The following is a 15,288-nucleotide window of genomic DNA, read 5'->3' as shown; positions in this document are numbered from 1 at the left end:
TTGCAACTTCCCTCTGACCAAACTACAGTTCTGATCGTCCAGTGTATGTCTGTAGATCCTAGCAGCTGATAGAGGAACAAAAAATGGCATTCTGGCCAAAAGTCAGGGAAGGTACTGTGCTGTTTGTACTCTTCTGAATTGCTGATTTGCCACCTCTACTTCAGTCTACGTGACCTACTTCTACAGTTCCTAGGCTGAGGGTTCTGACCTTAGCAGTGAAGTTGCCACTAAAACACAATGCATTGTCCATAAATAATGAAAAGTAATAAAGAATTTGTAATGCAAATCTCTATACTTTGTAGCTTGCTTCAAGCAAGTACTATGCAGAACAATCTTCATTAAAAAGGGTATTGCAAATAGAACCAGTGTTGTAGTTTAGCAGCAAAGCTTTACTTTGATGCATGGCTGCATCTGAAGCCCCTTGACTGGATGTCCATATGTTCTCTAGTTTGCTGAGAAAGTAGCTGTAGAGAATGGAAAGCTCTGTGAATGCGTGCATGTAAAGCAGCAATGACAAGAGAATTATTTATCAGTTATCTGTCTTTGGGATGTGCTGTAGATTGGCAATCCACCTTCTCGGTTCCATCCCCCGGGTCGCAGAGGTGGTGGCGTGGGGAGGGAAGGGACGGTGGTGCTCTCGCATGGCTGCTGCTCTCCAACCAGCCCTGCTCCCTGTCCAGGCGCCTGCTCAATGAGGTGTATCTTCACGAGGCACAGTTACAGGTAAACAGGTTTTCTTTTATCGCCTCGGCCTTTGCACTGATAATTTTCATTTCCGGAGCAGCAAAACAATACAGCCCCGTTTCCAGCAGAGCAAAACTGAACGAACAAGCGCACAGGCGGCTGGGAAGGAGGAGGCCGCGCTGGAGGCCGCCCCGCCCCGCCCCGCCCGGGCGCGGGCTTCCCGCCTTGCGGAGGCGGCAGGGGCCGAGGGCCGGAGGCTGGTGTCGGTTGCCCCCTGTCCTGCCCAGGCCATCCGGGGAGATGGAGGCGGAAGCCCTGATGGTGCTGTACGGGGACGACTCGGTGGAGGTGCACTACGCGGCGGGGTCCCGCTTGCTGCTGTCTCCTTGCGGCTGCGAGTACCTGCACGAAGCGGCGCTGCCCGCCGCTGCCCACCCGCTGCAGCCGGCGGAGACCACCCGCCAGCGGGTCGCCTTCGCCGTCAGCGCCTACAGGGTAGGGGCGGGCAGGCGGGCTCGGGCTCTTTCGGGAAGGGAGGGCGCGCCTGGTGTCGCTTGCGGGGTCGGGGGGACCTGGGCTGCCCCTCGGGAGGGAACCAGCGGCGCTCGCCGCCGAATTCCCGGCCGGCAGCACAGGAAGGGGCCGTTGGCCGGGAGCCGGCTCCCTCTGCTCCACGGGAAGGACAAAACTCTGCCTCAGTGTAAGGTGGAGGGGGTTACTTAGCCTCTGGTCCAGAAAAGACGAGGGTGAAATCTGCTTAAAATTCCATCACTGCAGAGAAAAACTCATGATATAACAGAGTTGTGTTTTTTTGTTGTGTTTTTCTTCACACTTCAATAGAAACAACTTCTACGAGCTCTAGATTTCCGGAACCAGTTTTCTTCTCGCCCGTACTTACCTTCACATCTTATACCTCCAGAAAGAAAAAAGGTCAGAGTTACACATGTAACACTTCTGTAAAATAAACTTCCCTAGTAGTCTGACACGGTGGACTCAGGTAACTTTACATAGAATCGTACAATCATAGAATCGTTTGGGTTGGAAGGGACCTTCAAAGGTCATCTAGTCCAGCCCCCTTGCAAGGAGAGGGACACCTTCAACCAGATCAGGTTGCTCAGGGCCTCATCCAATCTGGCCGTGAATGTTTCCAGGGATGGGGAGTCCACCACCTCTCTGGGCAACCTAGGACAGTGTTCTACCACCCTCAGTGTAGAAAATTTTTTTCCTAATGACTAATCTGAATCTGCCTCCCTCTATTTTGAAACCATTACCCCTCATCCTATCACAACAGGCCCTGCTGAAGAGTTTCTCTCCGTCTTTCCTGTAGGCCCTGTTTAGGTACTGGAAGACCACTGTAAGGTCTCCCCGGAGCCTCCTCTTTTCCAGGCTGAACAGCCCCAACTCTCTCAGCCTGTCCTCACAGGAGAGGTGCTCCGGCCCTCTGATCATTTTTGTGGCCCTCTTCTGGACCCTCTTCAACAGGTCCATGTCCTTCTTATGTTGGGGGCTCCAGAGCTGGACACAGTACTCCAGGTGGGGTCTCACCAGAGTGGAGCAGAGGGGCAGAATCACCTCCCTCCACCTGCTGGGCATGCAGGGCTTGAGGGTCTACAGAGTACATTTGGCTAATGCATTTGTCAAGCTGATGAGAATACTGCCATTTTAAATTACAGCTTTAACTGGTACTTAGTCCTCTATGCGTATCTTATGCAGCTGAACAAGAGTTTGTTTAGTCTTAACTAAGACTAAAACCAAGGATTTTGTGCATATGATAGAATGAGCTGTTTTGTATGTATCGCCACTTTTCTGCGCTTGAAACCTTCCAAGGAAGACTCGGTGAAATAGGGCAGTGTTTTCCAAGAGGCTGTCAGGTTCAGAATCCCGTTGTTTCCTCATTGAAGTACCTGTGCGAGTCTGTTCCAGGGGCCTGCCAGAGGACTGGGGCAGCGTCAGACTGTGGGAATGGCTGCTCCAGGTCAGGCTGAATGCCCATCCAGAGACCTCGTTTACTGTTTCTAGAAACTTTACCCCTCATCAGCATTCCTCTGGTGTTCCCACATCTGACTGTGTGTGCAGTGGTGGGAATCTTAAGATGACTGACAAATTAGGCAAATTTTAAGTATTAAAACTTTTAGTTTTAAACTAAAGTTTCACTTCATTAGTAACCAACTTACAGAATCATATAAAGGTTTGGGTTGAAAGGGACCTTTAAAGGTCATCTAGTCCAACTCCCTGCCCTAGGGAGGGACACCTCCCACGAGGTCATACTAATATCTAGTTGCTAAAAAAAAATACCAATTGGTATCACTACATACTTAACAGTCCTCAACAGTTGTACTGTGCAGTGAATATTGCAGCAGTGCAGAGCTGATGCTCTGTCTTAGCCCTCGTGGGTAACCATCCACCCTTCGCAAGGCCAGGATCTTCTGAAAGATGGATGGGTTTCTAGACAGTTTCTAAATTAGAGTGTCCACTGTGACTACCTGCTTCAGGATGTTGAGGAATAACTTTCCCAGGCCACAGCAAGTGCCCTATCCTGTCGCTTGGTGCTTTTGTTTTTCCCTTTTTTTCCCTGCTCACGCCCACCATGGTTTATCAGCTGCTGCTTTCTTCAATCAAAAACAGCCTTTGTAGCTCTTCAGATTGTAACTCTTCAGTAATTTACTATCAGTTTATTGTTCTGTGGCCTCTATTTTCAACCAGTTCCCATATTTTTAAGGCCTTTGCTATTTCCCACACTTCAGCGGTCCGTGGTAATGAGATAACAGCTGTCAAAGTCTGGTTCACTCAGCAGTTCTCATAACAAATCGGTAACGAGACTCGTGGGCCAGCCTGGGACCTTGCACAGTTAGCATATGACACAGTTAGCCTAAGGACCGTGGCCTGTTACTAGCAGTGATGTCGTGGTTTTGTTAGTGAGGGGGGGCCTAAGGTGGTAGCTTCTGTAGGAAACTGCTAGAAGTCGCTCCCCTTTGTTCAGTGGACTCGGCCAGGCCTAGGGCGGACATGCTGCTGGCCAAGGCCGAGTCGATTGGTAGCAGAATGTCCTGTGATAACGCCTCTGCGATAACGTATTTAAGAAGGGGAAAACAGAAAAAAAAAAAAAAGGAGAAGAGAAGATGTGAAGAAGCTGAGCGGGGGCAGAGGCGCAGAGGGCGAGGCGCAGGCCTCATGGGCCTTGCAGGCCTCACCTTCTGGCCTCTCGCCAGGCAGCTGACTGGGCCCAACTCGGTCCAGCCCAGCTGCAAGAAGTGGAAAGGAGATGAGAAGTGAATAAGATGTAAAAAAAGATCCTGAGAGACATCTACCAGCCTGTTGTGAGGAACGGCTGCAGACGCCAAGGTCAGTGAAGAAGGAGGGGGAGGAGTAATGCAGCTCCTGGCCAAGATTCCCCTGCAGCCTGTGGTGACGACCATGGTGGAGCAGGTTGTCCCCCTGCAGCCCATGGAGGTCCACGGAGGAGCAGAGATCCACTTGGAGCCCGTGAAGGACCCCGTACCGGGGGAGGTGGATGCCTGAAGGCAGCTGTGGCCCGTGGAGGGCCCACTGGGACAGCTGTTCTAGAGGGACTGCACCCGTGGAAGAGATGACCCACGCCAGAGCAGTTCCACGAAGGACTGTGGCCCGTGGTAGGGACCCCACGATGGAGCAGGGGAGGAATGCGAGGAGTTCTTCCCCCGACCATGAAGCAGCGGCGTAAAACAACGTATGATGAACTGATTGCAACCCCCATTCTCTTTTCCCCCCGTGTGCCGCTTGCGGTGGGGAAGGTAGTAGAGATAATGTTAAGCTTGGGAAGAGGGAAGGGTGGAGGGAGGTTATCTTGTTCCCTGCCTCATTCTCCTGCTAGTTTTAGAAATAAATGAATAGTTTTCCCCAAGTCGAGTCTGTTTTGCCCGTGACGGTAACTTTAAGGATTTCTCCCTGTCCTTATCTCAAGCCTCGAGCCGTTTTTCCTTATATTTTCTCTCCCTGTTCTCTTGGAGGGTGGGGGGAGTGAGAGAGAGACTGTGTAGTCTGGTCCCGACCAGGGTTGAACTACGACAGTAATACTTCTGCTGGGCCGCCGGGTACAAAACCGCTTCTACAGTTATACTGTATTACTTTGCTTACACTTTAAATCAAAACAACCTAGTACTAGAATTCAAAACAACCTGGTAGTACAGTTTGCGTAGGCTCTGCTTTGGCCACGCTAACCATCCAGGTCTCTGGGCAGCTTGACGAGGGGCATCTTGTCAGTGGTGTGGCCTGTTCAGAACTCCAAATAGTGTTCAAAATGCAGGTTAACCATAAATATATTCAATGGCATGCTTATATCTTCTCTTTGTTCTTGTTCCTTTCTTAGACTTGTCAAACATTTGATACAGTGCTTAAACTGCTGCTGAATATAGCATGTGTTTTCATGCAACTGTCAATCATAGCGCCAAGATTTTGTTCCTGTGTGGTGGTGGTCAGCTCAGAGCCCATCCTTTTGTATGTAAAGTTAGGGCTGCGTTTCCCCATTTATATCCGCTGTATTTTTATCTGCAGACTTACTGGCTCATCACTTTATTTTTAATTTTTAGAGTTCTTTTGCAATACTTTATGGTAAATATTAATCTTTAATGCCCCAAATACCAAAGCAGACTTTCCCACCTTACTAGTACCTTAGTGCTGCAACATTGCATTTTTATGGGACTCCAGGCTTTTCCAGTGCTAGGCCAAAGTGTGATTGGGGCTGAAACATACCTGAATAAAGATCAGTCAAATGAGGCAAAGCTGATTAAATTGAGGTAAATGATGAGGAGTGTAAATACATTTGCTAAGTCTTTTTCACAGCCTATTTGAGAGAGTTTGCATTTCTGTGTTTATTTGAGATCCAGTGCTTTACTGGGAGTCTTCAGTTGTAAGCAGTCTAAGGATATTTTCCCTCTGATGATCAGGTGTAAGAACAAGACAAAGGAAAATACCTAATTTTAGGGCAGAATTGCTGCAGATGGCTAGAAAGGCGTTCTCTACTTTGCCAGAATGTTTCTAGTTTCGGAAGGTGATTAGTGCATTTTCTATACTGTAGCTGTATCTTCTGTTTGGGCAAAGTTTTAATCTGAGGTTTGAGATAGAATCAGTGCTTGTTTAGAGTAATTTGTTGAGAATCATGTGCTTCATTTTTGTAAAAGGGATAGCACAAGGGTGTATGCTGTGGAAAATATTTTCTGTTTTGAACAAAAATACTAATTTTGCAGTAATCTGTATTTGAATATCATGGCAGTAAGACGAGGCTATTCTTCTGAGATTTTCCAAATGTTTGTAAAAGTCTGAAATCTTTATTATATTTTAAATTCTTCTTCAGAAATATGTTTTATCCACATCCTAGTAATAGCTGTGTAACTTAATCTGCATTGCTGCAGGATTAAGATTACGCACCTGACTTCAAAACACGTTCAATAAATTTCCATTCTGTTAAAACACATAAATGCATGTTACATGCCATTTTACAGGCTTATTATAATTTTATAAATAAAGAGAAGATTCCAGAGCACATGAGGGTTTAATGTATACAATTTTAATGTGGGCTTTCCGTGAAGTCTACTGATAACTGATATGATCCAGATAATTTACGCTTTCTCTTCAGTGTTTCTTAAGAAACAGTTGTAAACAGAAATTTCTGCTGTCTGTGGGCAGTTGTGCCTGGTCAGTTGGCCATGTACCTTACTAGTTTATGAATCTGTATTAAATTAAAACATTATTGCTAGACAGAACTCTGTTCGAATAGGAGGAAGCAGATACGAAGGTTAGATACTTTGCTTCATCTTGAGTTTATGTATGCAAATAAATACAGAATAAAGTTTCTTGCCATACATTACCTTGCAGAAGGACTGAATTAATTTAAATGTAAATCCTCTATTGTAATTTCTAGGAAGCCGGTTATTTTTATCTTGCCACACATTTCAATCCTTATTCTTGTATTAGATTATTTTCAGTGATATCTTAGAAGTTAGATGGCCTGACCCTGCTACGGCTGATCCGACAAGATGTATAGACAATGGCAGCGTAAAGATCTCATCAGTAGATGGTTATGCTCACCTTTACCTGTCAGAATTGCAGCAAGAATTTACAGTGGAATTCTTATGCAAAGTCAGCCAATCATCCGCAGCATCCTCACACTCCTCTCAGAAGAACAGCAAGTATCAAAATGGAGATCAGTATGGAAAATCAAGTGAAAATTCTGTGCCAAAAATGTCGTTTAAACAAATGAGAACAGAGAATAAGAAGAATGAACATGGTTGTGCTGAAGTTACATACAGAGAACCAACCAAACCAAAGGGCCAGAAAGACAGAGGTGGAGTCCCTTTGTTCTACACAAATTGTTCTTCTGAATATACATGGGTTACGCAGCGTTGGTCTGTTTCCTCCTACCCAGAAGAATGGAAATACCCTTTGTCGCTGGCACTAAGGTGCTATAACTTACATACTGTTAAGAATGTAATGAAGACATGTGAGGAAAACAACCATGTATCTATAGAAGCTGATGTTTTAATAGACCCTGAAACACATGAAACAGTTTCTCGTTTACCTACAGCTTTGCCACTCAGCTGCAGAGCCCCACATTTACACAAGTAAGTGAAGCTGTTTACTTTGTAGTTGTTAACATGTTTTACAATTCTGCAATTTGGAACATCAACCTCTAGCAAAATTACTGAATTGTAGCTATAAAAAATAAAAAAATACTGTTGTATTCTTTTTTTTTTAGGAACTTATACAAGATTTGTGAAACTAACATTGTATATCCTGCTGTAATGAATATATAGCAATTAGTCCAGAGAAAAAAAACTTATTTTCTGGTATGATTTGTAAATATGTAAAGGAAAAAGAGAATACCGAAAAAATAACACAGGTTTGGGATTAGTTTGGGTTGTTTTCACTTTTGAGAAGATAGTACTTCTGAGGTGGTCCGATGGCATACTTTCTCTCTCAGCACCACTAAAAATAATTTTAAAAATCTTTGCAGGTTTGAGAAGACTAATTTGGTAACTAATGTGGATAACTAAGGAATCGGAGGACTCTGAAAATATGTGACCTCTTTTCCTTTGAATAGGTGTGCATGCATCTGGTTTTGGTACAGAAATGATTACCAACACACACCAAAAAAAAACCCCACAACCTTCGGACTTACTGAAGCTTTTATTATATTTTATACAGGTGGGCTTTCTGTGACTTCTTTAAGAATCAAGACACTGAAAAGTACTCACGCCCTCAGCTAATTCAGATTGTATGGTGCCAGGGTGTCTTTTATAGGTATGTAGGAGACCATGCATTTCATCTTTGGAAGGCTTCATTTGTATGGGAATTAAGCTTTATGATGAAATTATGAAATGTCTTATTTTTTCCCTTTCTCAGCCTTTGAGATATTGTACACAATTATCGTGTACAATCATGTCTGTTCACTTCTGCTATTTGTTCATTGGACTCCAAATTTTCTAGTACAATGTATTTCCAGATCTGAAAGTGAGTACATCTGAACTAAACAATTTTGTCTGAAACAGCTGGAGCTCCCACAGCCTTCACTCACAATTATGGTGCTTGGTTTCTTTGCAAATTACATTGCTTCTTTTGATGCTGAAGATTTCACACTTTAGAAATGTTTCTCTTGGAGACCTTCATAATTCACATGCTGCAGGCACCTAAACTGTGGATTTTCCTGGCAAATTACCTTGTCCATATGGTTAAAAAAAAAAAGCAAAAAAGCATCTTTTTTAAATTGCCCTTTCACATCTGTTACACAGACTTTGAAAATGCCACATTTGCTATCAGCATCTAAAAGTCTTTAATAAAAGCATAATCAATATTTAAAGCTTTAATTTTTCTGCCCAGTGTTCCTCATTTTTCTCAGTGCAATTCCTAAATTTTCATCTCATCTGAGCAAAATGTTTAGCAGCTTTTCAGTACTATACCTCATTTCTTTGGATGCATGGTGAGTAGCCATATGTAGTCTTACAAATCCCAGTACCAAAGTCCAGGCATCTCACCACAGAGTTGCAGAACTGGGCCATTAAATGGATTTTAGACTCCAAGGAACCATATGTTCTTAAGTAAAAGACCATTGATCTTAGTAAAAACCACACACCTGCAGTGGAAATTAAGATCTCCAGGTTGTTCAGGAATTGTTCAGTCTGACAGTTGCCTGTGTAGACTAGGCAGGGCTGGTCCACTAAGAAAACTGGATTTTTCTCTTTAGAATCACTGTATGTTGTGGTCGGTGGAACGAGCAGCTCTTGTGAGATGTTTAGTACAACACAAAAAAAGCTTTCCTTAGTTTGTTTAACTCCCACGCCCCATGCACACATACAAACAAAGAGCCTGGTAATGCTAATCTTCTGTGTTAAAAGAATTAATTGGTATGCTCTGCTGTTTGTGAAACAGTAGAAGGTTTTTCCTGTGAGAGCTGTGTTGAAAATGCATTTCTGTTTAGTGCTTTCTTCAAGTATACTAATCTGTTTTGCTTGTCTAGTGACACAGCATTTTAAATACTTGTTAAAATCTTGTTATTTCTCTTAGATTCATCCATGGTAGGGTAAACATCACAGAAGTTTATCCTGGTGATGACTCATTTTTCAAGTCAGAGGGAGCATTTTTGGGAAACTATTTCGTACATTATGCAATCCAAAAAGGAACAAAAAAGGTATAAAACTTTTATAATATCTTCCAAATTGCTTCAAGTTAGCAGTTTTCTTAGTTTTAAGACATTTGGCTATACAGTCTGTAGTGAAGTTCCTGCATTGGTAACTACTGTAATTACTGAATGAAGAAATCAATCCTACAAAAATGAGATTATTCTTTCTGTTTCAAAATGTATTTTTTTAAATCATAGGCACAACAAGAAAAATCTTATTCATTGTAACATTTACTTCACAAGCTCAAGTGTGTACTGCAGTGAGAGTCTACAATAACCATTTTTTACTTAGTTAGAAGAGAAGTATGGTCTTTAAACTGGTATATTGATTAGAGTTTAATCTTCATGCACTTGGAAGTGTTGTCTTTTTTAGTTTATGGAGACAGGTTCTCTTCTGCTTTGCCACAGACCAGCTGTTCAGTGCTGCAGAAATGGTTTTGCCTCTCTGTGTTTTATCTGCTGTTACATTTCCCCAGAGTAAAAATCTTCTCAGCTGCTTATGCAGTGCTTTATATTTTTAGCACAATAAAGGGTCAGCTTTGTACATCTTTGAACCTAGCCTTTAACTTGTAGTCAGACGTAGTTACTCAGTAATGAACTACAGTCTGCTGTCTGATAAGAGAACTTCTTGGTCGTTACTGAGTGCATGGAAACTGTGAATGTTTCTTCCCACAGAAGTAGGCTTAAAGGATGCAACTGCAATTTTTTACTTTTCAAGGAGATATTTATCTGTGTTCTGGGACAAGTTGAAATGTGATCATAGTTGCTTTCTGGGAAGTGAGAAATTTTGTATCTTGTGAGGTCTTGATAATGTCTTCGTGCTGCAGTATCTGTAACTAACTCATCTCCCTTTTCTGCTCTTTACTGCAGAGAGAAGAAAAGATGTATTCGGTAAACAGCTTACCTCCTGATGTACCAGGAAATTCATACTCTATATCCTCCATTATTACACAGGCAACCAAGTAACTTTACTTTACTTTATCTTTGTTACATTAATTCATCTGACTTTGAAAGGACAGAAGTTAAAATTAGACATAATACTTATTATGATGTTAAGTGTAAAAATTAAAGGAATTTATATTATCACTGAAGACGTCTATAAACTTACATAACAAAGGCTGCAACTGTTTAGAACACATAGTAGGTATGAAATGCCTAATACTTTGGGTTTTTTCTCCTCAGAATACTTCAGTACTGCTACAAGACTAAACTATCGTTAACTCATAACTATTATCTCTGCTGCTGGAAAATGGTATGTAGCTAAAGACTTATAAATCTTTCACTGTTGTAAGGCTACAGGGAATAGGACCTAATCTAGACAGAAGAATGGTGAGTGTATCCTCAAAGATCAGAAGGTGTATCTTTAGGAACCAAAAGCATGCAGTGTTAAGGTATATTTGTGAAGCAGAAAGCAGTTGCGTGATAAAGAGACCTGGTTGTGATCTGAAAGAACAAGTGAATTGAAAATCCGGGGGAGATAAATACAGCTGTAATGATGTAAGTAACCCTTCCTCAAGTTTTTAATGTATTTGTTTGGTTCGAGGTACCTGAGACTGATGGACGAGAAATGTTGCCAGTTTTGCTGTATGAAAAGGTTATTCCCAGCACAGGAAGACTCATTGTGTACTCAGATCATAAAGTCCATGCTGCTTTTTGGGATGGGGTGACCTTGAATATGGTCTGGGATTTCAGCTCTTCCTGTAGTAAGATCCAGGTAATTCATGAGTTAGAGGAATGTCCACTCTTAAAACTCTTCATGAAAAAGTGTTATTAGGAAACTAATGAGGAAATGAAACAAAAGTTTCGGTGCCCATAGAGTACCAACTCACAGCAGTTTGCTGCTGTGGCTTATTCTTGAGTTTGCATAGTAGTCTAAATGAAAACAGGAACTATCTGCAAGTGCCACCATTAACGTATTGCCGGTATTTTAACCAGAAAAAAAAAGGAGGAAAAATATTTTGGTGCATAACCAATGCCTAAAGAGGCAAATTAAACTTTATCATTTTAAGAAGTCACTCATGTTGATCAAAGGGAGTATTTGTTTTTTATTTCAAATTATCTATAATACAGCAAATGGATAGCGAAAAACTAGTCAGAAAAGTAACCTTGTGCATATGTGATTCCATGTACATTTTTAAATCTACTTAATACAGAAGTAAAAATATTATGTTGATTTTGCAAAACGGCACTATGGAGAAAATTGAGTATGGGATTCAAAGTTGACTGCTGAGACTTTTGGCTTCTGTGTCTTTGCTTCTTATCCTAAGGTGACAAGACACAAAAAAGGTGTTGAAGTGTCTGAGGATATCTCTGTTATAGACAATGTAAATATGATAGTATATTAGAAGATACATTATAACTTCCTGATGTAAGCTAGCTCAAATCTATGTACTCGCTCATGATAAAAGGAGAAAGAACTGAAAATTCTACAGGTTTGGAAACATTTCTACACACTTTAGGAAATAATTTATTCTCAGATAGCACAAAACAAGTGTCGGGGCCATGCCAGGTGTTCTCCCCACCCCTGCATTTGTCATAGCAGACTATACCAAATTCTGTCCTTAGCAAAACACAAACTTTTAAGTGTTTAAAGTGGAATGTTCACAGATATTTAATTATTAAATTGGCATATTAGACTTGCCTCTTTCTCTTCAGACTGCAGCAGAAAATTAATACTTTTTTTTTCCCTCTTCTAAGGTAAATGAAGACGTAGGGTGGTGTAAGTTAACTACTCCTGATGGGGTGCAGCAGCTAATACAAATAAGTCATCCTGGAATCTGTGAAAAGTATAAGTAAGTTAAACAATTTCAAGCTAACTATAACAGAATTCTGTACAAATCCTTTTATATGAAAAAATGGTATTTACTGAAAATATACTGGGGGGCCGAACCACACATGTAATGATAAAAGCTCCATCTTATGTCTGGCAATAATTCAAGACCTATATGACTCAGGACCACTGTCATTCCATTATAATTGTTGCAGTAATACATTTTTTTAAAAAATAACTAGAGCTGCAACTTTGCATTTACATCAGTGGATAAGGAAAAAAAAATCTTTGTCATATATAGAGCTGGTACATAGAGCTGGATAGCACTTTATCCAATTTTTGCTTTATTGCAGATATTGACCTCTGCGTGGAGATTGCTTTCTCTAATCTGCTTGCTCGAATTACAGCCTCATTATGGGAATCATCAGAAGCTTACTGTGCTGCATTTTAGCAAGCAGATACACACTCACAAAAATTAACATTTGTACACTATTCATTACAAATCATACAGCTTTGTTATAATTTTCTGTAACAGCATAGATTTAAATATGAAGGAGACTTTAGACAAAAAGTGGGAATCAAGAAAACGACAGGGAAACCTAGAGAAAAAGCTAGATTTTGAATCATGGCTTTTTCTTACAGATTCGGGTGTATTACTTAATGCTTTCAGGTTTTTGCTGGAATTAATAGAGTGTATTTCTCATACAAGTAACCACTTTTTTGTGAATTTCATGTTAACATAGGTACATCAGAACAGCAATAGAATGGTGCAGAAGTTTGAATGAAAGGAAGGAGATTCCTGAATATACTGCACACTCTGAAGAAAATTGGTATTCATCTTTATCCTAAATAATTGACTACAAATAATGTTGAAAATAAAACTTTAAAAGAGTATGAACTGTGAATTTTATAGACGGCATTTCCTAAGGGTCAAAAATTAAAATTGTAAGTCCATTTATTTTGTGTGGTTTCATGTTTTTCTTTCAGTGTTTAAAATGCTAGGTCAGTTGAATTCTAGGTGAAGTTTGTTTCATTACGCTTCTGCCTGCCTTACTTAAAAAATCAGAATTATGGTGACTTTGCCAAAGGAGGATTAATATTTCAGACATAGCATCTTGCAAGGTGAAAAAGAGAAACTGGACTAAGAAAGGCATCTTTTAACAGCACACCAAGCATTTCAAAATGCTACTTTGAACGGCTAAATGACACCTGCATCTCTCGCTAATGTATTTGTCCTTTTTAATATATGCCACTGACCAAAGGTCTACTGATATCATACATAAACATATTCGGGTATTAAAAAATATATTAACGGCAATCAATTACACTTGCACTTGTTATTCAAATTCTAGTAGATTCAGTAGCTGATGAAATGAAAATTATATCTATATTTGTACATACATACAGCAAAGAGACTATTCTTAGAGCAGAGCACTGATTTTTGGAAACACAAATGATTGACAAATGGCAGCTATTGACTAGTGGTATGAAAGACAAAAGTAAAGCATTTTTCACTTGGATTTTGCTCATCTAATTTTCAGTATTGCTGGAAACTATTAAAAGTTAACATCTGAAGTAGAAAATACATTTGAGAACGTTTTGTGATACTAAATAGTTTAATAATGTTTATTTTCTTGGACAGGTCTGCTGATGCTGAGCTCAAAAAAATACAGAGATTTAACTGTATCCTTTCGAAAGGTGTAAAGGTTTTTCACTTTTATATTGTGTTGTTCATCTGCATATTCAAATCTGTATCAAAGGCTCTCTATCCTGTTCTCACCTTCTTTTACTGTCTTACCCACTTCTTAAAATCGCCTTTTCAAAGCAATGTTTTGTTTTCTTGTTTGTAATATTTGTTTTATCATTTATCGTGTTCAACTTCTGCATCACAGCACCAGAAACAAAACCAGTGGCAGAGTACAAAACGAAAAAGCAGAAAAAGGAAGCCGTTTAATGAGTAATGTATTAGTTTTGCTGACACTCATCTGCTGATCTGCTCTTGAAAGAAAGATGATGCAGTTGCCTTTGGGCTTGTTGTTGCAGTTCAATACCTTTCTGTTCACCAGCGACCTCAGTATTGTTCCACTGTGTTCAGCCAGCCCAAAAAAGCATGCTGCGCCGCACGTGCTTAAAGCCACTGCATCATTGTCTTTAAGCCAGTGTTCTGTTTTACCGGTATGGCAAGTGCATGCTGTCAAACTGTGCAGTGTGACATTAGATAGTTTCCTTTTTAAACTAACTTTTGGATAAGTTGAACTCTTAGTTAAAGACATTTTCTGTAACTGTTCTAGACATTTTAATATATTCTTTTATATTTTAGCTTTATGTAATTAGCATGCTATAAAACTTGAGACTTGCAATGCAGAATGATGATTACAAATATGGAGAGGTATTATTCTCATTAGGAGGAAGGGTTTGATATTTTTTCTTAACAAAATAACACCAGTTTTATTGGATAATAGTAATGTTCCAGAAAGGAAATCTGCAAAAACCAATCAGTCTGGTGTTACTGTCAGAAGAACAGAAAATGGGAGCAAGTCAGCAGAAATCAGTGAAGAGTGCGTCTTGGAGGCTCTGGAAAAGACGTCTAAAGTAATTCAGGATATTGAATCTCTGCTTGCAGCTTCTGGGAAGTGAAGCCTCAGACCTGTGCTCCTTATCTTCATGGGAGCTGTCCCAGCTGTGTCTGAGGAGGCCTTGAGCTGCACGGAGGAGTGGTGGAATGCCTTCTCAGACCAGAAACTTACCAGTTGTCACTGGAGTGCCACAGGTTGTGTATTGTGGCTTGGCAAAAGGAAGAGGTGAAATAATAGAGCACAGTATAAACACATCGGGGCTGCCCTGACACAGCTGCTTTTAAAGGTGTGAATGTCTGTTTGAGTCGTTTAATTTTATAGAGGATTGTGCAAGCAGCTTAGCTGCTCAAGCGACTAGGGTGGGGATGAGCAGTTTTAACTGTAAAAATGGGCTTTTATTCAGAAGCTTACACCAAGTAGTCCAATATTGAATGAAAAGTTTCCCAAACGCTTTTTACTCTACTGGTTTGTGGTAAATAAATAAATATTTAAAGCATCTTCAGCCCTTTCCAGTGTGTGGTCTGTCACTCGGTGGGGCACTGTTTACTGGCAAAATACGAGCTTTCTACCGTTAGTTTCTCTTCCAACGCTTTATTTAAACACGTTGA

At 40.8% G+C, this 15,288-nt stretch overlaps 1 protein-coding gene across 1 annotated transcript; it reads left to right on the top strand.

Annotated features, from left to right (window-relative positions):
* Positions 1–942: 942 nt before the first annotated feature.
* On the top strand, positions 943–15,178 carry CZH5orf34 (chromosome Z C5orf34 homolog). The gene is made up of 12 exons (XM_086771226.1): positions 943–1,179; positions 1,525–1,614; positions 6,634–7,280; positions 7,864–7,959; positions 9,220–9,343; positions 10,205–10,296; positions 10,517–10,586; positions 10,878–11,048; positions 12,032–12,126; positions 12,848–12,934; positions 13,747–13,787; positions 14,551–15,178. Exons 1-12 carry the CDS (start codon positions 985–987, stop codon positions 14,739–14,741), a joined length of 1,899 nt encoding a protein of 632 aa, XP_086627352.1. The 5' UTR covers positions 943–984; the 3' UTR covers positions 14,742–15,178.
* Positions 15,179–15,288: the final 110 nt, after the last annotated feature.

The sequence above is a fragment of the Chlamydotis macqueenii genome, chromosome Z (assembly GCF_036417535.1).
Source record: "Chlamydotis macqueenii isolate bChlMac1 chromosome Z, bChlMac1.mat, whole genome shotgun sequence".
NCBI classification, from domain to species: Eukaryota; Metazoa; Chordata; class Aves; order Otidiformes; family Otididae; genus Chlamydotis; species Chlamydotis macqueenii.
Note: the sequence above shows the minus strand (reverse complement) of the source record. Positions and strands in the feature narration are given on the sequence as shown.